Here is a 26,489-nt window from a genome sequence, read left to right as displayed (position 1 = left end):
AAATGTACAGCTGAATTTCGTGATTTCAAATTCTATGTACACATTTGCTAATATGAGCATGTGTATTTAATTAAAACTCAAAGACGACATGTTTGAAGGTTAAAAGTTTAAAATTCGTTTATATTTTGATTTATGTTATATAATTTCTAAATTGGCTCAGATCTGGTAGGCATTGACCGTGGCTAGTTACCACCATGCCGGCAAAGACTTACCGCCAAACGGTTAAAGGTCCGTTTATACCTACATTCTAGAGACATTTAGCGTGCCAGACAAAATAATATTCTTCTATACAGTGTTTATTAACGTATTTATATATATCGTAACGCGGCCACGAAGACGTTGACAGACACGGGCCGCGCCCGGCCAGTATTGACGGATAGAATATTTTGTCTGTGCGGTACATGTCTGTAGAGTCCTTCTCATGAAACCTGAACTAATATTGACAGCTTACACAAATGATAATAAGACTACCATTACTAAATGTCAATGAGCGCCATTAGGATATTAGCACCGCGTTATTAGGACAAAAAGGGCAGGGTTATTATAAATAATTCATCTAATTAATTTTAACCTTATATGTAGAGATAATAAATGTTTGAAAAAGTGTTAGACTAGAGTAATATTTTTATTTATTTATTTATTTCAAACTTACACCAGCTGAACAGGTTACCCAATTCACTAGTGTAGCCTTTAATATAAAAAAAAATAATAAGTTATCTGGAATACAGTTTAATTTATTAAGGTTGTTGTATTATTTTACTAACGTAACTTAAGGTAAATATTTAAGCTCTAATTAAGTATTTATTTTTTATCATTTACAAAATCTAATCTGCAATCAAAATCATCCTGTGGTTTAGCCGATAAAATATTGGTCATTGGAATTCCAGAGACGTTTATCCTAAAAGTTCTTTATCAATAAAAAAATGATAAATGACTATAAAGCTATAAAATTGGTTATCAATTTTCATCTCTTCATTACTGGATTAATTCGCGTGAAACCGCTAAACATTATTAAACGATTAAAACCGTACAACAGATAAATCACCCTCTGTTATTTGGGATGGTCACAAATAATTTGAATCAGATTTCCCGTTGCAAACTTCCTAATGGGAAGTTGTTACTAACTTAACGGGCGTCAAATTGAAATTATTCATTAAAACTTCACCGCTACGACTTTGTAGCGATTATATTAGATATTTTTGAAATGAGTTTGAAACTCTTGTACTAACTTTTTCGTTTCTTGGCTTTCATACTTTTAGGAGCCAAAGTACGAAAAAGTATGAAAGGTACTTCTTACCTTTCATACTTTAACGTGGTGCAGTGGTATGCGCGGTTGATTTACAAAACGGAGGTCCTGGGTTCGATTCCCGGCTGGGCAGATTGAGATTTTCTTAATTTGTCCAGGTCTGGCTGGTGGGAGGCTTCGGCCGTGGCTAGTTACCACCCTACCGGCAAAGACGTACCGCCAAGCGATTTAGCGTTCCGGTACGATGCCGTGTAGAAACCGAAAGGGGTGTGGATTTTCATCCCCCTCATAACAAGTTAGCCCGCTTCCATCTTAGACTGCATCATCACTTACCATCAGGTGAGAGTGTAGTCAAGGGCTAACTTGTAAAGAATAAAAAAAAAACCTTACTTACCTAAAAGTTCGCACACAAAAATTCAATAAAATAGGTTCAAAAAATAAATTGAAGGGCCATTTGAGAGAACAACCAATGTTAAAAATGTATAATGAGATTTTTGTGTCTATGGTTTGAATGTAATGATGCTTAAAAACGTAAATTCCGCTTTTTCGTAATTAAGCGCCTTAGTCAAGCGGTTAGTCGTTATACTTTCTTTGACATATGGATAAACAACCAAGGTCAACATGGTTTATTGCTTCTAGTATAAAATTTACCAGAACTGACAGTGGCCGTTTTTCCAAATAACCCTTCAATTGGACCTTGTAGACCATTGGCTACATTTTGCGATTGACAATTAGTAAGAAAGTCTCTAATTCGTTATTATTATTTTTATAAAAATTGGTGTATTTAAGTAAATATAAAATAATCTATTATGTTGAATACATTTTGTCTAATTATTTTTAAAAATATTATGTCTGAACATATCTTAAGCACTTATGCTGTGCATATTCGTGGTGCATAGGATCAATTGATCATGTGTTTCAAGAATTTAGAAAGTTCCACTCCGCGTTGAAATTTTGTACGAAAGTGATTCTTCAAGTTGTTAGTTTTTATAATCGTTAAAATGTTAATTTTAATGGGACTAAAGAGGACACGCAAACATACATTGATTTACAATCAAAGTCGCAGGCATTTGTTAGTCAAAATATATTCACAAAACTTTGGAGATTACGGAGACACTAGTTGTAGTTCAGTTAATGATGTAATTTCGCCCTAATCACTGGCAACTGTTATATTTCGGTCCCTAATTATATTTTATAGCGTCGTCTATGTGGCATTACGTAGACATAGTTTGTAACCACATTCATATGACACGTTTGTAAGCACTCACACACACGCATGCACGCACGCACGTAAGCATGCACGCAAGTACGCAATCGCACATACAAACACACTCACACACACACGACATCAAGAAGATGATGTCTAATTCTTCTAGAACGTGAATCAAATAATAGTATAAATACTTCGATCGTGACTAGTTACCACTGCAGGCAGCGGCAAAACATTATATCTACTGCAAAACAGTACAGCCTTAGAACATATTTCAAGTAATTGCCCATGTCAGCCAAGGTTATCTTGCCATAGTTGTAGCCCACCCACACAACTATCAGGCCACCATGTAACTCCAATATGGCTGGTAAATATGTTTTTAAGGTTTAGGTACATCTGCTAAGTGATCAGGTAAGTAAGAACTTAATCAACTTTTAGTTAAAAAAAAATTTGCTACACCGGGGAGAAGAATAAGAATATATATTCATTTAAAATGTAATTGTATTTTATTTTTAAATCAATTTAATAATAAAACTAAATAGACTTGGTCGCTAACTATGGGCCTCATAAGAAAGCTCAGAGTCACACAGCGGGCGATGGAACGAGCTATGTTAGGAGTATCTCTGCGTGATCGAATCAGAAATGAGGAGATCCGCAGAAGAACCAAAGTCACCGACATAACTCAACGAGTTGCGAAGCTAAAGTGGCAATGGGCGGGGCACATAGTTCGAAGAGCCGATGGACGTTGGGGTCCCAAAGTGATGGAATGGCGACCCCGCACTAGTAAGCGCAGTGTTGGACGACCCCCCACCAAGTGGACTGACGACATCAAGCGAGTCGCAGGGATTCGCTGGATGCAGGTGGCTCAGTATCGTGATGTTTGGAAGTCCCTACAAAAGGCCTATGCCCTGCAGTGGACGTCCATTGGCTGATATGATGATGATTATGAATAGTAAAACATTTCAAGTATAAAAAGGATCATTTTAGTATTATAATGATAATAATGTCCTCTTTTATAATAACTGTCCACCATGTTTTCCCCCATCATATTCATTCACCCCATAGGTACTCGTATGTAGATGGTATGAATGAGACAGTTTCACAAATACGGCTACATGGAAATATTCGCGTCACAACAGAACGAGTTGAAAAGTCGTGCATCCGATGCACATTGTGTCGTCAACATAAAGCCTTGCACGTGACGTTCACATGAAATGCGTTGTTCATTTCGTTAAGGCATTCATTTTGTGACTACATTAAAAACGCGCTAGGTTTCAGAAATATAAATTATGGTCCGTGTTTACTCGACTTCCCTTTTTGGTTATTGAATAAAGAATATCTACGTGGAATATAAAGGTACTGCAAAATTTCCATTTAAACATACTTTCCTATCAAAATCTGAAGTTTACTTCCTATAAATTTCGATACATTGGAAAAGTTTAAATCATGTAAAAATTCGCGAAAAATTACGCACGGTTGTGTCAAGTTCAACTTGTAAATCGTTTGATACGTCGCTTAACTGCACTTTTTAATACGGCAAATTATCTCTCTGTTAGTATTGTCACACTAGCGTTAGCTTTCACGCACGTAAATTGAGCGTTTTCACGTCAATATAGATATACAACAGTTCAATAGTCACAAACAAACTGGTTTATTTGTATAAAAATACACCACCTGCTTATATAAAAATTAAACATAAAAAATTAAACAAATACAAAAGCGGCAAAATGCGAATCCTTTTTTTTAAGTGAGTTAAAACCATAATACGTTCTTTAGGTAATAATAGGTGTTTTGAAATTCTATCTCGTTGCAATATACCTACCTAAAATATGCATAGCCAGCTAAGTAGCTTAACAATGGGAACATGGCCCAGATTCGTGGAACATTCGCGACTCATTTGCGATTCCTACTTCGTTAGCTGCACGAATTATGAAACCAGTACAATGTGCTGGGATAACTGTACCGCGAACATATTTTTTACGAGTGTGTTCTATATGCTAGCAGCTGGGATTTTTTTTCAGTTTCTGATTATAACAATCATCTATAGTCTAGACTGTGGGGAAGATTATTTTTATAATTGACTAGCAGATCCGGTCAAGCTTCGCTTTGACTAATGTGCACTGGTTCCCTACCATATATAAGGGAATCTACCCCTATGCTACCCCTACCCCTAGCTATCATAGACTCTCAATTTATTGTAACTTTGATATCTTTGTACACAATAATACATTTAGAAATATATTATTAACTAACGGACGCCCGCGACTTCGTTCGCCCTTAGACCTCTTTCATCCAGCCCTTACAGTGGAATTCATAGACATAGTAGGGGCACCCCCAGGGGATCATTCAGCTGCTGAGTGTCGAATTTAGCCTCTATTTGTTTGAGAAGTTGACACTCGGCGGGTGAATGATCCCCTAGGGGTGTCCTACAACGTCTATGAATTCCACTGGTACAGTAGTATTTACCGCTGCAAAAATGGACAATCTTCTCCCGTTTTTCCAACTGCATTTCCCTTCACTGCTCTGCTTCAATTGATTGTAGCGTGATGCAAAGTTTATTATAACCTGCCCAGGAGTATGAAGAATAATTGTACCAAGTTTCGTAAAAATCCGTCCAGTACTTTTTGTTTCTATAACGAACATACAGACCGACAGACAAAAATTTGACTGATTGCATTTTTGGCATCAGTATTGATCACTAATATGATATTTATTTTGGAAATATATTTCATGTACAGAATTGACCTCTCTACAGATTTATTATAAGTATAGATTAGAAACTATAACTGTGCGTGTTGCCAGTGATGATCTATGGTACCGAGACTTGGTTGGTAACTATGGGTGGGGAATGAGTCAAAGCGAAGCTTGACCGGGTCCGTAAGTTATCTATCTATAATTAATATTATAAATGTGTAACTCTGTCTGTCTGTCTGTTACCTTTTCACGGTTAAACGGCTGAACCGATCAAGATGAATTTTGGTATGATCGTAAGTGGGACCTTGGAGCAAAACAAAGGATACTTTTTGACCCTAAAATATAAATAGAAGTAGAAATATTCCGGAAAAGTCCATGGTTCCCGAGGGATTTGTGAAAAACTAAATTTCACGCGGACGAAGTCGCGGGCGTCTGCTAGTATGTATATAAAACTAGCGGACTCGGTCAAGCTTCGCTTTGACTTACGCCTACCCCTACCCTACCCATACCCTACCCATACACTATCCCTACCCTACCCCTAATCCTATCCTACCCCTACCCTACCCCTAATTTTCTTTGCTATAAACCTCACGGAGCCCGAGACCTTTCCAACGAATGCAAAACCGTGGAAATCGGTTCGTGCGTTCTGGAGTTATAGCGTCAGGAAGGAAAACCCGACTTATTTTTATATAGTAAAAAAAAGATAGATAATATATGAGTTATTAACAAAAGCAATAAAATATGTAATGATAGTCGACATCACCAGACGCGTATCACTAACACACCCTACAGTTGCTAGATATAATTAGTTTCGTGTGTAGACCAAGTTGAAATTAGTTTCTCTGTTTGGTTGAACACTAATTACCGAGAGAAACATTCTCAGTCCACTCAGGATTATCATTAATCTGATTTATATTTCGTTTTTGCTCGTTTATTTTATGTCAGCACGCGTAATTTTGTATTTATTTGCGAGTATTTCCGTTTACTAATTGACTCAGAAAATTGCGTTTGAGATATTTTCATTTTTTTTTTTATAAAGTAAACTTTGCCGTATATTTTTAGCCGTGATAGCCCAGTGGATAAGATCTCTGCCTCCGATACCGGAGAGTGTGGGTTCGAATCCTGTCCGGGGCATGGACCTCATACTTTCATTTCAGTTATGTGCATTTTAAGAAATATATTTAAGAAATAAATATCACGTGTCTCAAACGGTGAAGGAAAAACATCGTGAGGAAACCTGTATACCAGAGAATTCTCTGCGTGTGTGAAGTCTGCCAATCTGCATTGGGCCAACGTGATGGGCTATTGGCCTAACCCCTCTCATTCTGAGAGGACACTCGAGCTCAGCGGTATATAGCGGTACCGAATTTGGTTGTTATGATGATTATGAAAATCCCTATTAAAATCCATGTAGTCGAAAAAGACTGTGTTAGGTTAGTTACAATCTTCTTTTTTACTCTTGACTATTTTAGTCTACCTACTTTCCCCTGATTTACTCTCGGCCTTTTTCGCTCACGTATACCCATATGGTTTTAATAGTGGATTTCCAATTTAGACGAATTACATGGTTGTTATAAATTAATTAATTAAATTGGGTATACTATTAAAGCGTAATTAACGCCGGGAGGCTATATAAGCCTAATTGCTTTCGTGATCAATAAGCCTTGGAAGATTTTAATTGAGGTAAGTTATATTCGCACTACCGAAATGTGCCTATTTTAACTAATGTTACTTACGCGAATTTTAACGTGTTTGTATGTTACGCTTTCACGCCTAAACTAGCATTAAATTTGTTTCACTATTCGATAAATTTATGATAGCTACGTTATTCCAGATTTTATTCCCGTATTTATTATTTATTTGTTTCTCGGGTGTATGTTTGCTAGTCTGATGTTAAGAGCAGATTAGTTAAAGAATCGATCGGTACAGCCGTTTAAAAGTTTTTTTTTTTTTTTATTCTTTACAAGTTAGCCCTTGACTACAATCTCACCTGATGGTAAGTGATGATGCAGTCTAAGATGGAAGCGGGCTAACTTGTTAGGAGGAGGATGAAAATCCACACCCCTTTCGGTTTCTACACGGCATCGTACCGGAACGCTAAATCGCTTGGCGGTACGTCTTTGCCGTCTTTGTTATTCAAAAACAAAAAAAAATTGAATTATTGTTTTCCCTAAATCTACTTACTGGTCAGAATTGGTTAAAATGTTTTATGAAATCTATTAAGTTTGGTGAAACCCTTTTAAATAGTGCCTCATTCAAATCTTTTGAGCCATTTAGAAGTTTTGAAAGGCTTTATTGGCTCCTCACGCAAAATTCGTTCTAATCGGACGTCTACTAACTAAAAAATACCTCCCTGCCAAATTTCAACTTTGTACCTACATCAAGAGGTTTTTCGAGATATCATGATGACAAGTAACTTTTCGTTTTTGTTTAAATAGTCGATTTTATTTGTGAGAATAAATTTAAAATGAAAAAGTAAAAAAAAGAAAGATAAAAATTACTTGCCGTAATTTAATGAATATACTTAATGTGTCGCTTTAAATAGAATATTTATTAACAGAACCGTAGTGGGTGAAGTACTTGTAATTTCTACAAATTGCCCAAATCGTCTTATCTGTTGCTATCTTCTATCTGCAACCAGGGTGTTGATCTCGACCGACTAATCTCAGTAAACTCATTCGTTTACATTCATTTATTTTTAAGCCGTTTCTGAAAGAAGTACATGAAAGAACACTGTCTGAAACACCTAAAATCTATATGATATTCTTACATGGCTTGAATTAATCATCATCGGGCTAGCACCGCCTTCAAACTTATCACCAGTTAGAAGATAATATGATCTATAGAACTTAGTATGATATTATTTTTCGCTATTTAGTTTAGTCAGTATGTTTTTGAATTCGGTTGATTTTTTTTTATTATTTTTTTTTTCTTATTCATTTACGTAATTACGAACTGGGGTCCAGCTGGCCTATTCACTATTTTAGTCTTTATTATCAACCTATTGAAGAGGACAACAAAGTGTCATCTACATACTACTTGTAAGTATATGATGTCCACCGTAAGCACCGGATGACATTTTTAATTTTTATCATAAGTGGATGACATTTTGTCAATTGATTTGTTGTTTTATTATGATGGGTTGATAATTTAGACCAAAATAGGAAATAGGCCAGCAGGAATAAAATTTTTGTTCATGATGACACGAGTCGCAGGCGTCTACTAGTCTATAAATAGGTAAAGTTTGTGAGGTTGTCGAGAATTTTCAATATCGTCATCAACCCACATTCGGCTCACTGCTGAGCTCGAGCCTCCTCTCAGAATGAGAGGGGTAAGGCCAATAGTCCACCACGCTGGCCCAATGCGGATTGGCAGACTTCACACACGCAGAGAATTAAGATAATTCGCTGGTATGCAGGTTTCCCCACGATGTCCTCACGATCACGTTTCCATCACCAATTGAGACACGTGATATTTAATTTCTTAAAATGCACACAACTGAAAAGTTGGAGGTGCATGCCCCGGACCGGATTCGAACCCACACCCTCCGGAATCGGAGGCAGAGGTCATATCCACTGGCTATCACGCATCATTAGCTGAGTAACCTATCGGTATTGCTTTATGGCGTATGTATTGAGACGTACATAGTGTATTTAGGCAGTCGGTCTAAAAGAGTAAAGTCCATTTTTTTTAGTATTATTTATCTAAGAGCAATAGTTAATAGTTAATAATGAATTACGTATTCCTTTGAAAAAGATAAACTAATGCTATTACAAGAAGCTGTTGTGATAAAATAAGGGTTACGTAAATAATTTCATAATTTCTTTGAAGGAGTGCTTTTAAATTACACAATTTGCCTAAAGCCTTAACACTTCTGAGAATAATTCCCTCACGCTCGTAATAACTTCCCATTTAGCTGTCTTCGTACATATTTCGTTGAATATAAATTGTTTGCTTTCATAATTTCTGAATTTCTCTACCGTCTTTATAATAAAAGCAAGATGCTTATCGTAGCATTGTTGAAAATATTTTATTTTATTATTCTAATAAAAATGTAGGTACATATTATATATTTTATGGTAAGTAATCCCGTTTATTAAGGCCTGCCTTATATTATTAATTTATTAACTTTTAACATTTCTTGTTGTTTTAGAAAGTCATCTTTCAACATTAACAACCCATATTCAGCTCAGTATTGAGCACGAATCTTCTCTCAGCTCGCTAGCCCAATACGGATTGGTAGACTTCACACACCTAGAGAATTAGGAAAATGGATCAGGTATGCAGGTTTCCTCACGATGTTTTCCCTTCAACGATGGAAATATGATTTATTAATATGCAAATAACTAAAACATTGGAGATGTATTCCCCGGACCGAAATCGAACCTACGCCCTCCAACCTGAAACCACAGGTCATATCCACTGGACTATCACGTCTCACAGAAACACCTTTAGACAAGTATAAATTATAAAAAAAAAAATATATATTTAGAATGTATATTATTATTCACAAAACGTTTTGTGTACATTAGCAACTGAGGCATGAGGCCATAATTTGTTTAATTTATTTGTACTAATTCGCCCACCAGTTCGCATTGAAACAGTGTTTAAATGTATTTCGTCTAAGCTTCAAATCCTTACTAATAAAGAGGGACGTAACTACAAAGTCATCATCAACATTATCAACCTATATTCGTCTCACTATTGAGCACGAGTCTCCTCTCAGAATGAGAGGGATTAGGCCTAAGTCCTCCACGCTGGTCCAATTCTCTGGTATGCAGGTTTCCTCACGATTGTTTCCGTCACCTTTTGAGACACGCGATATTGAATTTTTTAAAATGCGCACAACTGAAAAGATGGAAGTGCATGCCCCGGACTAGATTCGAACCTACGAACTCCGATCGACGGCAGAGGTCAGATCCACTGGGCTATCACATCTCTATACTACAAAGTAAGCCATTCAAATTAAAAGATGATCGACAACTCAGTTGATAACGTAAGTGTTAAATAAAATAAGCATCGACAGTAAATCTGCAAACACTCCTTCCGATGTTCTCTATCGGACCACAAACGTGTTTTTCTCCGTCCACACCTCGTATTTCTCTATCCAGGTTCTGTTGACAACACGTATTGGTACCGCGTGAACATGAATTTGGTTTCGGCTTCAATTTGGTACAAACCGTATCAGGTTTTAATGAACAACAGGCTATAGTGTCGATATTCACAGGAATTGGAATCTGCGCGCCGTTGCTTGGACAGGCACAGTTCTGAAATAATAAAAATATCCAATAATTCTTTAACAAAAAAAAACAAACAAGAAAAGAATCTGCATAAAAAGCAAAAAAATATTTTGTTTTCAAAGTTGAAAGGTAAATTTCGTGCAAATTCTAGATCCCTAAGTAATTGAACGGGGCAACGGAAAGTTCTTCAAGAATAACAAAACAATAACGAAAAATATCAGGTAAAAGTGTTTACTGATTTAGAATATGAATAATAATTAACAGTTTCACTATAATTTTATTATGAGGAAACTCTGTTCATCCCCAGGATCCTTCCTAGTTATTTATAGTTCACATAAAATATATCCTACCAATACGACACATTTTAATGGAGTCTGCTAAAGGAAGCTACGATTATGATACCTACTTCTATTTTTTTATAATCAGTATCTACATAAAAGCTTATCTAACTTAACTCTACTTAACTCTAGATTAGCTAATCTGGTGTTAAGGAGTTAATAGATATTTTGATTTAAGTTGATTTCAATTTGCAACTAACATCGTTCTTCGGTCGATTCAATCTTTTTCGTCTAATCCGCAAACATTTTGGTCGTCTGTTGATACAATTGCATCCTTTACGTGTTCTTTTCCTTTTTTCTGCGGAATTACGCAATCTTTGTGCTACATTACACCACTTGTCATTGCAAGAACAAGACGTCCCTAGTGATAGAATTAAAACCATTGAAAAGAGTTTATAATTTTTTTCTAATAAAAATTTAAGAGCCGTAATAGTTTAGTGAATATGACCTCTGCCTTTAATTCCGGAGGTTGTAGGTTCGAATCCGGTCCAGGGCATGCACCTCCAACTTTTCGGTTAAGTACATTTATGAAATTAAGTATCACGTGTCTCAAGCGGTGGAAAAAAAACATCGTGAGGAAAACTGCATACCAAAGAATTTTCTTAATTCTCTACGTGTGTGAAGTCTGTCAATCCGTATTGGCCAGCGTAGTAGATTATTAGCATAACCTCATTCTGATTTCTTTTTGAGGAGACTAGTGCTCAGCAGTTGGTTAATAATGATGATGATGATGATGATGATGATGATGATGATGATGATGATGATGATGATGATGATGATGATGATGATGATGATGATAATAATGATGATGAAATAATTAGTAAAATATTACTTGCCCATCTTATTATGATTATGAAATTTAATATTTTGATTGCCATAGCCAACTGGTATATTTGTTGAGAGCAACCCAACCAGTTTCCTCATTGTAACAACATCATAATTTTGTTTTCTATAGGTACTAGTGTCCAGTGTAGTATCTATACTAAGAAACTAGCGGACGCCCGCGACTTTATCAGCGTGGAAATAAATGTAAACTTTCAACCCCTATTTCATTCACCACTTGAATTTTTTTTATGATTTATAAACAAATTCCGGGTGCATATTATATTATTTTTCATTATTTTAGATTAGCATTCTCACAACTTCTGTCTTTGCTAGCACTTGACATAAAAGTAAAAACACTCGTTTAGGCTATCTACCGACACTTATTCGGTGGTAAAACCAGTCCTTAGTGTTAAGAAAACTTAAATTGTTATTTTTTAAACTGTAGTTGTTGAATAATTTAGACGTGGATTGAGCAAAAGCTACACTAATTCTCAGAACGTCTAAAATTACTGTTCTGCAGACACAGTCTGTATTTATTTAATAATATGCCGATGTTCTATTTATAGTAAGAGAATTTCTCCACTTAAGCCAAAAGCCGCAACTTCTCAACTACTACTCGATATAATACAAAGTTAGTTTGACTTACGTGGCTGCGATGTTAAACATCAGTACAGTTCAACTATTACGGATCTATGTAAGCATTTGTTGCGTAATACGACATGGTTGTTTTTATTGTAGTTGAGTGTACAAACGTGTCCATTTTGCAACTCCAGGCTACTGAGAATTTTCATGAAAAACTTAGTCGCATCAGTAGTTTTCAATATTATTCAAGAAAAATGGCGTCTTTTGTTTTTAAATATTTTGAAAACAGTTCCCAAAAAAGAAATAAGATGGAACATTTTATTTAATTATTGAATATAATACTGATTTACGTAATTGTTGTTAGTGTTAAATTTTGAAATACAAATTATGAAAATAGTTTGAATATGCTGATGTCAAAGAGACGCGTGACGTTTGTTTTTTTATGACTTTCACCGGCTTCACCACGATGCTTGTAAAGTATGAGTTAACCAGTGCTAGTCAACTGTGACTAGCACCGAATGTTTTTTATTTACTGTAGGCACAAGGCCTGTAGCATATAGGTAAAGCCTTATAATATTTGGCTTAGTGCCAATAAAGACAAATCTAAAGAGACCTCTAGAATCATCCTTACCTAGTAGAAGCCATCCAAACTTTGTTCTACAAACAAATAATTAATCTGTCGTCGGTATAGTTGAATTGTTTGTTTTAAGTTTATATTGCCATCTGAAGTAGTTCGTCTCCTTCAGCAAACATCGTGAAAGTTCAGCTGAGTTTTATTAATACACTTTGTTTTTTTTCTAATTTTTAGGTATACAAGTACACATACCTAGAAAGGCTGAGATAATTTGTTTTATTTCTAAAGTAAGGCTTTAGAAACTAAACGACTTCTCATGTTAATCCTAGTGTTGTCCTCATATTATCTCCCGGGATTACTATTTCTAGAATCGTCTATTTTTTTCTTAAACTACCTTACCTTTGCCTGTTTAATGTAGACTACAATTTTAAAAAGCTTTTATTTAACTTTACATGGATGGTGTGGATGTCCTAGAAATTTGCAACCAAATGTTTACCCAATACCACTTAAGCTCGGGTTGAATTTTGAACGACGTTTTCTGGTGACACAATTATTTTTTTAAGTCTTTAGAAGTTAGCCCTTGACTAGAATCTCACCAGAAGGTAAGTAATTTGTTAAACGCATCGATCGTAGATTGTTAGATTGGCCCCTAAGCGTCACGGAATTTTCATTGGTTTCGCAATTACTTATGAATGAAAAGTAACAACTTTCTCATTATATTCGCGTTGCGGCTTGAATTTTTACACTTCTAAAATTATCACGAAGGCATAATTAAGGGATTAAACAAGAAAAAAACAGTAAAATATTTTTTAAGTCACAGCATGCGCTTGTTGCATACTAAGTTAAGATGTGCGTGCACATCTTTGAGTAATGACATAACATGGGTTCTTTAATATGGAGGGGCCTATCTAACGTTTTTTGTCGATGGTTAAACGAATATTATGAATTCAATTTCTTATTTTGAATTTCATACAACTTGAGGCTTCATTAAAATATCATAATAGACGCGAATGTACGTTTGCACAATCTATATTTCAGAGAGCCTCAGATGAAAAGATGAAGGCGCGCTCAAGTGGCAAATTGGATACTTCAGAACGCTTAAATCGATAGCTTAATTTTAGGAAAAGGTTCCAGATGCTTACATGTTTTTCCTTTTCCGCTATATACCTTCGAACGGTTCGTAAATGTATTAACTCTAATGAAGATGAAATTGAGTCTTTGATGTGATTCGGTGTTTATTTTGAGCGGGCATTTGATGTCGTGTTAACATAGCCTCCTTTCAATACTTTGATAGTTGTATCACGTCTTTGATTTATATACATACCTACTTACCTAGTCATCAATATGATTAGTATGTTTTGTGAACCAAATGTTTATTACCTATGGTTAGTTGGGTGCACTTTATACATGAAAAAATTCACTGCCTACCCTAAGGACCTATAAATTGGAGAAAGTATTTTTATTTTGTATAATGAAATGAAATGAAATTAAATGAAATGAAATGAAATGAAATGAAAATATACTTTATTGTACACCACACAGAAACATACGATACAGAAAAATAATGGAAAGAAAGAAAAATGCACAATAGGCGGCCTTATCGCTAAAAAGCGATCTCTTCCAGGCAACCTAACGAAGAAACTAATAATAAAAATATATATAAGTATAATTTATAAGTATAGTGCCTATCCTAGTTACAGGCCTTGTACAGCCCTATGGTTCCGATACTTGGTCGCTAATTATGCGGCTCATAATAAGGATCAGAGTCACTCAGAGCCAGTGGGCGATGGAACGAACTATGCGCGGAACACAGCAGGCGATGGAACGAGCTACTAGTATGCTCTATGTTTCTTTACGTTATTGAATCAGAAATGAGGAGATCCGCAGAAGAACAGATATAGCTCAGCGAATCGCAAAGCTGAAGTGTGGGAGTCGCTGGATACAGGCGGCTCAGAATCGTGGTGTTTGGAAGTCCCAACAATGCAGTGGAAGTCCATCGCCTGATGTGGAAATGATGATGATGATATATCTTACTTTATTTAACTTACCTCAACCTTGAGATAACTTAATTTATTTAACTTACCTCAACCTTGAAAATGTAAAGAAAAACTTAATTTTATTTATAAAAAAAATTGAGAGAGACCCGTGATCGTAAGTAAACCTGCATACCAGAGAATTTTCTTAATTCTCTGCGTGTGTGAAGTCTGATAATCAGTGGGCCAGCATTGTGGACTATTCATTCTGAGAGGAGACTCGAGCTCTGCAGTGAGCCAAATATGGGTTGATCATGATGATGTTGATAATAGCTTTGTACACTATTCTAAGTTTTCTTTGCAGTGTTAAAAGGAAACTCGAAAGTAGCCCAGGTTAACATCTAGTACTTAGATGAGAAGAAAAATCTTCAACGACAAAATACCTTTTAAAACTTTGCACCGTGTCTGCACTGCAGGTTTCAAACTTGGTATTTGACCCATTCTTATATTTAAAGGAATTTAGTTAGACACGTGAATCCGTACAATCGTATCGTATAGAATCAATTTACAGGTAAAAACGACTTTTTGCGCATTTATACATTAATTGAACGTTAATTTTTCCATTAATTAATTCCACTAATGTTTTAGTTTAACATTAAAAAAAAAAGTATATTATATAGAGGAGTTTGCACTCTTAGTGCGAGTACTATTATTGACAATAGGGATATAAGAATTTGTTACTTTTGTATAAAAAAAATACGTGTGGCAGTCGAGGACTGCCGCAGTAAAGCATAGCATTTTTATCTTACTTATACAATTATAATTATTTATTTTTTTCTTTAGAAAATAATAATAAAATAAAGAATAAATATATAAAAAATGTCTATGTATATAATTATGTGTATATAATATATAAAAAATGTCTTTACGTTGAGATGGATTCGAACTCTGGTTAAATAAGTTTTGCCCCTTAAGTTCGTACCGCCAGCGTAACTGTACATTGAGTCGTTAGGATAACGTCGAAATGTGTTAACTTGATGCACGGCTTGGGTGTTAGGTTTATTTTCGTTACGGAAATTCTTGATTAGGTCGCCGCGCTCTATGTCTGCGATAAAAGCTATGCACTAGTTTAAAGTATTTATCACTGCTTATGTAATCATTTTATCGGCCTATTTTGACAGCCCACTAGAAGGCAGGTCTTTTTCCTTAAAGAACATGAATATAAATCCTCATACTGAGCTAAAAGTTACATAGTATCCAGAATTTTTGGATGGTGGGAGGCTTCGGCCGCGGCTAGTTACCACCCTGACGAGAAGGACGTAGCGATTTAGTGTTCCGGTACGATGACGTGTAGAAACCGAAAGGGGTGTGGATTTTCACCCTCCTCCTAACAAGTTAGTCCGCTTCCATCTTAGATTGCATCGTCACTTACCATCAGGTGAGATTTTAGTCTAGGGCTAACTTGTGAAGAATAAAAAAAAGAATAAGCATACAACCAGTTGTTGTTTTGTATTTTAGTAAAAAATATATAAAAATCGTTATCGCTAGTAGTATGTGAACACACACTCATTGCATTACCGACCGGTATTTAAGTATCAAATCTCCACTCAAACTATATAAGAAAAACTGTAAGTAGTTTCATTATCTACCTATCTCAGGGCAAGTTTCCAGCCAATTTTCCGGTTGAATGCGCACTTCGAACAAAACGGCAGTTTCCAACTGATTTTATATGAAAACTTTTTCAGGTCTGGAGGTGAGCGATAAAGTTCAAAGTTCCGGAGACCCAACTTAGCAGAGTTTTAGATTTGCCGATCCGACTTTCTTGACCCCACTGGACTTTCGATCTTTAACTTTAATAGTCTTTTCCATTTTCAAAGACTTTTGTTTTTATAGAAATATCATCATCGATGTTTTTCTTTATTAAGATTTTCAATCAGTAGAGACAATTTTCAGTTAAAATTGAAATGGGGTAAAATAGTCTATAGGTATTGAGAAAAAAATAAAACACTGTAATTAATGTTCTAACATTTATATTTTCGAAATTTTATTTCTAGTAAATCGAAGATTTACAAGTTTGAATCAATAATAAAACAAACATATTTAAACAATCAGTCTTTTTGAAGATAAATATCAATTTTCACTACAACATTATCTATAGAAACAAAATTACCTCTAAAAGATATTCCTATCGCCTTTATAATATTTTACAAAAATTCCGACTTATCATATCTGCCAATACAATTATATCCGAGAAATATACGAGCATAAATGCAATAAACTTGTGCATAAGTAATACAATATTGTAAAAAAATATTAAGTTAAAAAATACAACATTAAAAAACTTAAAAATCTATTTTAAAATTCGGCAGTGTGTGTTCAGTTTATGTGTTTAAAAACACCTGATAAATAGTTTTACAGCAAACATAAAACATGTGTGACGCTGTTATAAATAAATCAAAGTTATATATTTTAATTAAATAACTTTTATTTAGATCAACTGTAAAAGTACCTGCATAATAATAATATGTAGTGCTAATCTAGATAATTGTCCTTAAAACTCGACAATATGAGTTGTTATTTCGTCTCTATCACTTACTATGTATAGTATCATATTATAGCTTGGCAAATCCGTTCGTAACACTTCCGATGCTCTGCGGGGGTCGAGAGGGGGGTACAGATGCCCCGCGCGCACGACTTCATACCTGCGCAGTCCTTCGCTCTGCCCCTCGAGCATGATTTCACATTCGCGCATATATGAGTGTCATTTGCCAAACTATAGATGGCGAGAGATAGAGTCCAATTTGACACTGACGCTTACTTTAATATAAACGTGGAGTATAACTTTAAAATGAATAATTCTTCCTCATAATAAAATGTTTCTTTTGCATTGCAAATATACTTAAGTGTAACTGAATAAATGGAAATAAGATATTACACAATACAACAAATTATTAAGTTAATAGAAATCTAATATTTGGCAGTAGGTATCAGACAATATTTACATATTTTTATAATATTACAAAGAATGTTTTAAAAAATTATGTGTTCTATTATTACCTATGATTTTACTACTCGGCTCATATCGTCATCAACCCATATTCGGCTCACTGCTGAGCTCGAGTCTCCTCTCAGAATGAGAGGGGTTAGGCCAATAGTCCACCACGCTGGCCCAATGCGGATTGGCAGACTTCACACACGCAGAGAATGAAGATAATTCTCTGGTATGCAGGTTTCCTCACGATGTTTTCCTTCACCGATTGAGACACGTGATATTTAATTTCTTAAAATGCACACAACTGAAAAGTTGGAGGTGCATGCCTCGGCTCATATATTTGAATCAATACAGATAAATACACGATTTCAAACAATAAGCAACTGTAGTTATAAACTAGAATAAATTGATATTGTAACAAAATGAACACAACCGTTTAAATGATTTTTAGATTAGTTTTGTTTTTGTTGATATTTATTTTATTCCGTGGTTATCTGTGGTGAGGCACTCGACAGGCTTCTGAAAATTAAAAAGGTTCATTCGTAAAATGCATAATATATTTAAAAGAGTAAGCGGCATATATTTGCCGAGCCATTCAAAAGAGCAAGCGACTTAGATATATTTTCTGAGCCGCACAGGAATGTGCACATTATAATCGGTTTAAAGATTAATTTCTCCAAAAAGAACGCAATGTTCACTTAACTGAGAGTTGACATATCGTAATTTTGCAGACATGATACAAAATTTTAACTACATGGTTTTTTAATAATTTGTCCAAGTTTGTGAGGATGCAGGATTTAATGGATTTCATAGATGCTTTTATGTTATTCAACTCCTTATTGGAGTTTGGTAGATTGTTATATAACTGAGCTGTTATATAACTGACATGATATATTTTCATTTCCATGATTAGTAACGGATTGCGTGTTTAGTGAAAACATAATATATAAGTCACTTTTAAATTTTGCAGACCACCAAACGTAGACCAGAATACGTAGGAATACGAAGATAAAATATAGCCTTGGCTACTTGATTTAGATTTTAGAAGAAGCTTTCTAATGGTAAAAGGATGATCAATCGAGTAGTTTTCGAGTTAAATTGTAATGAAAAAAAAAAAACAAAAAATTAAGTAATACCTCTTTGTAATCTAAACTTAAGTGGTTTTCTTAAAACATCATACTCACTTCTTGGTGCACTTTTCAATGTCGTAGTTCGTGAGACGCAGTCACTTTCTTCGGATTCTGATCTCATTTGGAAACTTGTCTCTGTAAACAAAGAAATATATGTAAATCCAATATATTTGTAATAGTACCTACTAGAGTAAAAATCAAACTCATAAAGACTATGATTCTACCTACTAATGTACGACATTATTAATGTTCTATTGTTAAAATTATTTAATTAATTCGCAACGCAATCAATAAACCAAAAGGCCGAAAAACTTTGATTGTGTCAATTAGTTGATAAATTCTGTAGTAAAGTTAGGCCATCAGCATTTTAGTTAGGTACTCTTTCCGAAGCTACATAAATCAAATAGGCAAGGCAACATTTATAAGAGAAAATTTATCTTATGCTGCATAAATATCGTAAAGGGAGCTTTTTAATACTATACAAAAGGGTAGCGCTTTGCTGCAATGTCGCTGATAGTAAGCAAAGAAGGCATGTTGGAATGGACTTGTCTATCCTTTAGGCATATTATAATATATATACTACTATAAGTCTAGAGTGACTTGCAAACTTGCAAAAAAAGACTTGCTTAAGTTGTAGGAGGTAAAAAAAAAACAGAATAATTAAGTGACAATTATGATTTGTGCATCTTCAAAGCAAGAGTAAATAGGCATATTATAGGCAAGCGCGCTCCTTGGACCTCATCTTTGCTTTCCACCAGGCATTTTGTTGTCAAGCACAAGCAGCTTTGAAAAAAAATAAGGAAGTTCGCAGTGCAAGTATAAGGAAGGGGAATCTACTTAGTACTTACCACTATCATATCTAGCTTTGCTGTTGCCAGGCAAATGCATCCGAGTGGGCACCTCCTGGTTGTCGACATGACCGAACGTTCGGAAACCTATGGCGAACTGTGCGTACGGACTTATTTCGTATAATTCTGCAACAGAAACAAATGTTGAACAAAGTAACGAAAGAAGTAAACTAAGCAGAATTGCTTTCTTAGTTTACCTCTTTCGTTACTACTTTAAAATCTAAATCTTTAGATTCCTTATTCCTTAACTAGCCGACGCCCAGCAGTTTCACCCGCGTAGTTCCCGTTCCCGTGAGAATACGGGGATAAAATATAAACAAAGACATTTACAAATAACGTAGTTTACTATTGGTAAAAGAATTTTTAAAATGGCTTGGGTAAAAAGTGTATTTTTTCGTAATGTTCATATAGCAAATTAAATTTACCGTAAAAGTTTCGGCCGAAAAATAATTCATGGAATTTTTGAATTCAAATAATAATTAATTAATATGATTACCGGCCTCGGCGGAAGAACTGAAAGTCTTTCAGAGCATCATGCGCTGAAAGACTTTCAGTTCTTCTAAAATGATAAAGTTCTGCCCATTGCAAGCAGGTTCTAAGTATGTGTCATTATATGTCAGACAAATAACTGCTTCGTTGCCCAGTGGCTAATAAAAATTGTCCGAAGTGGGAAAGTTGGTGGTGTTACAACCCCGTGCCTCGTAGAGCACGTAAAGCCATCGGTGCCGGACATTATCACTAACACCGTATAGTGGTTGTTAATGTCAACATTATCACCCTAAATAATCCCGCCAATCCACATTAGAACAGCGTGGGACTAAGCTATAACTTGGAGGCATATAATGAGGGTCTGGCTTAAAACAGGCTGATAATTATGAGACAAAGACAAAAAAAGAAGACATTTCTAGAGATTGGTTCCTTACCATGTTTATTATCTGAAGTGAGGTGCACCGGCGTACTGTAGACTCTGTTATTAACTTCAGCGGGAATGCTTTGAGGTGTGTTGACTGTTGCGTTGCTTCTTTCAGACTTACACTCGCCTGTCAGTGAGTTTCTGTATTCTGTTAGTCTTTGGTGACTGGAAAATGTTTTAATAGTTAATAGTTTGTCTTATTAGAGTTATGTAAACTATCACAGGTTGTTCAGTTGGACTTGGACTTATTAATCATACCACGACTACGTGTGTTTGTAAATTGTTATACAAACAATTTTTTTTTAAAATATAAACAATATAATTTTCTATTAAATTTACCTACAATAACATACGAAAATCCGTTCAGTAGTTACAAGTAAGAGTCTAAGCGTGAATAGACAGAGAGATACACAGATTAGAATCTCTCTTCTTTTACTGCATATACAATACGTACACAATTCTAAATTGTGATAACGTTGATTTTATAAATTTTCAAAATATACAGGTACATCAAAATCAAAATATACAGGTTCATAAAATTATGTATATTTTTGTCAACTTACTGATGTTTTTTGACTAGAATATACATGCATGTTACTAAACAAATCAACAGCAGTATACAGCTGCACACGATGACCAGCATGTTTATGTCGAAGTTGTCTGATGGTGGACCTATTGATTCTGAAAATTAAGAGGATAATAAGGTAATTATTGCTGAGAACTTAGACCTGCCTAAATTGTCTTAAAACACGTAGCAATTGAAGTAGCGTCCATTTCAATCGTTGGGCAATACATCGATCTTCTCCTCAGAAATAAGGTTGGCGACAAACTAATTACGGGCCAAAACTAATTTGGACTATAGCCAAATCGGCTCTGTAACGGAATTTTTCTGTCTCTTTCGAAAGATATCTCAATAACAATGAGCGACAGGTAAAATGTAAACAACCTTAATTGATGACCTTAAATATACAGCAAAAAAAAAGTATTTATTAAAAATTTTCATATCTCAACAGAGAACCGAGTTATTGTAAAAAAAACTGAATTCTACCATTTTCAAGATGGCAAAAAATGCACATAGGAAATCTTGGTCCACAATTTGAAGTTAAGCTTTTTAGGCCCCCTCACGTCATACCTAAAATCCAGCTTTCTCATTTTCATTTCTTAGCCAATTTTTCCGACCTATCGACTGTAGTATCGACCGTCACTAGCTCGTCAAAACTGAGGCGAACAAAAGCTAATTGTCTTAATTTTATTGAGTCCCATCGTAAATATTGAATGTTATTTAAATAAATATTACCTACATTTCGTATACAATATCGAGTTGTGTATACAAAACTGTAATAAAAACGAGTACATAGATAAATAATGTGTTATCGCCGCGTTGCAACGACTTGCGGCATGGAGGGCTTCAGTGTGCTCGTGGCGTTTCCGTCCACATCTTCTTGTGTAATTCTTTATGGGTTACTTGGGATTCGGCGGGGAGAGTGACTTGAGTAGAAAAGGGGAGTGTTTGTTAAAAGTCAAAGGCGCTTTTAACCCTACACAAGACGTTCACAAGTGTGTGACTTCACTCAAGGTCAGTCTCTGCAATTCTAGGGTCTTATTTTGGTTACAGTTTGATTTGTTAATTAAGTTGTCCTGACAAGTGTTGTGATCTTTGTTCGACATTAGTTTTGTTATTTTTGTGATCACTTCTGAGTCTGCTAAAAATAGTATTAAATACACAATTGTGCTTGTGTACGCTCAGTGGAGTAGCTAAATTCGGATCACTTTTTGCAGTTATTTTGTAGGCACATAACATATCTATAGTATAAAATATCATTGACTCACCTCCTAGTATCGTAGTAGTAGCATACGTATAAAGCGACGTAGATATGCCCGCCGCGTTCTCAGCCACTATCCTCACTTGGTACCACTGCGCCGGCACGAGGTCGGCTATGACGAAGGAGTTCGGTTGATTCAGTATTGATGATGAGTAATGACCCCACGACTGGTCAAGTAGGGGCTGCGAAGTATTAATAACATGTTATGACAAAGCAATTTATATAACGAATTATTTCGCAATAACATCTGAAATTGATTGACGTTTATGAAATAAACGATATGTTTCTCGTTAATAAATATAGATCAACACGCGTAAAAAATCAAATCCACCAAAAACAATTACTTTGAATGCACTACTACAATTACTTACAATACTTACAATACAATACAATACTTTAATATATCATTGCAATTTTAAGTTAAGAGCGCGCAGCGCGTCGGTTCGATATGGGTAAAATTCGAAGCGCAAACGAGACGCCGAATTATGACTTTCACGTGAGTGAAAAGCACGGAGCAATTGACGCGCGACGCAAATTTTATGACGTGAGCGCCAAAACCGTTTTTACCTAATTGCAAGTAAATTAAACAACATAACGAAAAATAAAATGGCCATGTTAAAGATATATACCTTATTTTTTATACAAAACAAAAATTTGAGAAAATAAGTTTGCTTTTCCTAAAATTGAAAGCAGAATGTGAGCAAAACATGTATTTTTCAAAAAAATAAACTATCGAGAAAAGTTTTACAAATTGTGTATTTTGTATAATTATAACGAAGGTTATGATTTGAAATATCATTTACCCAAATATCAGGCTCCTAACTTTTCCAGAATCTGAGATCAAGAACCATTTGTAACCACCAAATTACATATTGCACACTCTTAAGGACGAATGATAGTCATAGATAAGTTAAGCTTGATTGAACTACATTATTGTAGGCAGTGATTTTATATACAAAACGGGCACTACGTTTTATCTATATAATGTAAAGTCTTAGTTTAATGTGCAACGTGTTAAGATAAATTAAATATTTCTTACCAGTCGATTTTCCGCTCTTCTCCAAACTTTTCCTCCGTATTCTCTGTAGTCAACTTCCCATCGAGTAATTTCACAGCCATTCTCATCCCAACCACTCAGTTGTATGTAGATATGACTTGAGTTACTCCAAAACCATTCCGTTGTTGTTGGTGATATGGGAACTAAAATATTATCGATAAAATTTAAATTATTTTTAAAGTTGAACAATTCAATCCTGTTATTTCGAAACGTCATGTTTAGTTACTTGTTTTATTTTTGGAATCATTTGGTCTGAAAACCCAATGGTCTAAGAACGTCTTCATTTATTAAAGGCTAATAAAAAAGGGGGCGCAAATAAGTATATTTCGACTGAGAAGATTATTTCTTGTAACAGTCTTTTATTTAAGACAATATTGAGCCTGAACATATTTTACCTACTACCTCCTAAAACTACGTTGATCTTAATTCCTAACTCTATAGTTGGTAGCTATAGACATACTATATTGCGTGTAGAAACTGAAAGGGGTGTGGATTTTTATCCTCCTCCTAACAAGCTAGCCCGCTTCCATCTTCGACTGCATCATCACTTACCATCAGGTGAGATTGAAGTCAAGGGCTTGTAACTTGTACAGAAAAAAAAAACATAAATGTACCTATTTACTTAATGAAGGAGCAAGGGCTGATAAACATTTGGCTTTTATAAAATAACGAACGTTTCGCAACAACAGGCTTTCGCTCTATATGAAGTAGGTATATTTATGAATGGTAATTTGACTAAAATAATCTCAAAGTTACGCAAAATTTTGAATTTACTTTATTTATGTAGTAGTATAAACTTAAATATATCACTTTTGTAATGCATGAGTAAGATATTAAATAGCTCTATCTTACCTCCACCTAAAGTTGTGGCATCTACATAGGCTGGCTGTGAGGAACCAACACTATTGGCTGCTGTCATCCTCAAAGAGTATTTAGTGCCACATTTCAGACCTTCTAATATGTATTCCTGTACAGATTGAATAGTGGTTCCTTTGTCCGACCATGTGTCTTGCCACAAACCGTTCGCTTCTTTCCATGTCAGCTCGTAAACTGAAATAACGAATTTTATCATTATTAGTCTATTTTAACAGCCCCATCTCAAGCCTCCCTTATACCCTACCTATTAGATAGGGTATAAAACCCTTCATGCTGTTCTAATATGGTTCGGTAATTTTTATTATGTTAAATTCCGGGATGATAATGACCGGGACCGACGACATAACTTGCTCTCCGAGACACGGAGAAGAAAGTAGTACTAAAAAATTTTTCACTGTAGGCTGAGTATTTTAACGAAAATACCATAGAAAGAAAGATCAGTTTTTCACAGCCCAACTTAGAACTTGAACCCAAGACCAACATAGGCTAACCACTGGAACAACGAGGCAGCTATATACAAAATTTGTCTGTCAAACTTATTAAGTATAGTATATACAGTATAGGATCCCTATTAGAAACGACCTTCACCCACCGATATTAAGTATCATTAAGTATCATAGTTTGGCCTGGAGTTTTTGAGACAAACTAACGTACTAAATTTGATTTGTACTTTTATTAACTTACTAAATTTGATATAAGACACTATTCATCCACTAAACAGATGGGTTAAGGTCGTTTCTATTACAAATATTCTACTAAGACAACATAGATAACTAATAGGAAAATATTTACTTACTGATCTTCTGACTTTTCTCTCCAGCTTTTCTCGGGTGGTCCCATTGCAGATGTAATGCATTCTTGTGTGAAGTTACCCTCAGAACTGGGGGTTCTGGTGTGGGTAAAACCGACACTTCATACGAAACTGAATCAGAGCCATACAAGTTCTTGGCCAAGCAAGTGTAGTTCCCGCTTAGTGATTGGTCTATATCTGAAATGTTTGCAATAGAACTGTTAGCTTCTTTTTCTATTTTTTTTCTCAACTAAAAACTGACAAACCCTTTCGTCAGTTTATAAGATGATACCGAAAAACTATTAAAATAAGAAATATTATTATTTAATATACTAATCAAATATAGTATTTTAATTTTAACAACACATCTAAGTATGTTGAGATAAATTAAATTATTGGAACAGAAGATTCTTAGAATTACGCAGAAACAGACATACACATAATTTCATTTCAATTCGATTTTTAAGGGTTTACTTCAATTACGCGTCTAAACGTTGATAAGCCAATATCTAAGGATGCTCTCGTTTTTTAATTAAATGTGCGTAGAGGATTTTATGTCGAATCTGGACAACATTGTCGTATGGATTCGTCAGTTTTTCCCGGATAATAGCAAAGTAAATAAATAAATAAATTATGATTGGTTAATCATAACTTCCTTTAACTTGAACTTTTAAAGTAGGTAACTCCTACTTCACAAGGATTTTGTTTTTTTGTGAAGTGATAACTTCTTATATGAGAGTAAACCGCTTCGTAACGTATCCCGTTACGGCGCCACTTTGTCTGGCGTGTCTAATGAATAAAGAATCTCCTCCTTTTTTCAATAAGCGTAAAAATAAAAAAGCGCCACCTATGAGTATCAGGCATAACTGCATCACAACAGCCAACAAAAAGGGATTGTTTCAACGTTCTGCAAGAACGCCATCTACTGGTAGTTTGAAATATCAAAGATTTCTTCACTATGCCTATAGATGGCAGCACGCATCGCCCGATTAAATTTTTTCGTAACGAGCTTACCAACTTACTCAAGTCAAGCGTACGTAAAGAAGTTTTACTTTAAAAATATTAATGAGTAGTTTCCTTACTATTAATCAGTAAGCTGTCATCGTGGTTCCTCGTGAACCTGGGGTGGTGTGTGATGATGTTGTGCTTGTGGTACCACACGGTGCGCGGCGGGGGCGACCCCACACACTGGCACACGAGCAGCAGGGAGTTCCCAACCCCCACCGACAGTGCCCCGCCGAGGGATGCTACGCCTGCCACTACTGTAACAGTAATAATTGACATGTTAAACTGCTTAAGCTTAGAGGCATTGAGAAAGTATCAGATGAAAGATGGATGTACAAGAGTTATATTCTATAACGATGTTTTTATAGTTCGA

General features: G+C 35.2%; 1 protein-coding gene across 1 annotated transcript in view; it reads right to left on the bottom strand.

Annotated features, from left to right (window-relative positions):
- Window positions 1–16,695: 16,695 nt before the first annotated feature.
- LOC112043786 (cell adhesion molecule Dscam2-like) overlaps window positions 16,696–26,489 on the bottom strand; it is a 176,226-nt gene continuing 166,432 nt past the window's right edge. Inside the window, exons 27-36 of the mRNA XM_024079361.2 lie at window positions 26,194–26,373; window positions 25,118–25,309; window positions 24,298–24,495; window positions 23,428–23,588; window positions 22,396–22,570; window positions 21,129–21,246; window positions 20,576–20,730; window positions 19,653–19,778; window positions 18,859–18,939; window positions 16,696–18,193 (exon numbers count right to left, since the gene is read on the bottom strand). Of these exons, the coding sequence (XP_023935129.2) occupies window positions 18,165–18,193; window positions 18,859–18,939; window positions 19,653–19,778; window positions 20,576–20,730; window positions 21,129–21,246; window positions 22,396–22,570; window positions 23,428–23,588; window positions 24,298–24,495; window positions 25,118–25,309; window positions 26,194–26,373 (1,415 nt within the window). The 3' untranslated portion in view covers window positions 16,696–18,164. The remainder of the gene's footprint in view (window positions 18,194–18,858; window positions 18,940–19,652; window positions 19,779–20,575; window positions 20,731–21,128; window positions 21,247–22,395; window positions 22,571–23,427; window positions 23,589–24,297; window positions 24,496–25,117; window positions 25,310–26,193; window positions 26,374–26,489) is intronic.

The sequence above is a fragment of the Bicyclus anynana genome, chromosome 2 (genome assembly GCF_947172395.1).
Source record: "Bicyclus anynana chromosome 2, ilBicAnyn1.1, whole genome shotgun sequence".
Lineage (NCBI taxonomy): Eukaryota > Metazoa > Arthropoda > Insecta > Lepidoptera > Nymphalidae > Bicyclus > Bicyclus anynana.
Note: the sequence above shows the minus strand (reverse complement) of the source record. Positions and strands in the feature narration are given on the sequence as shown.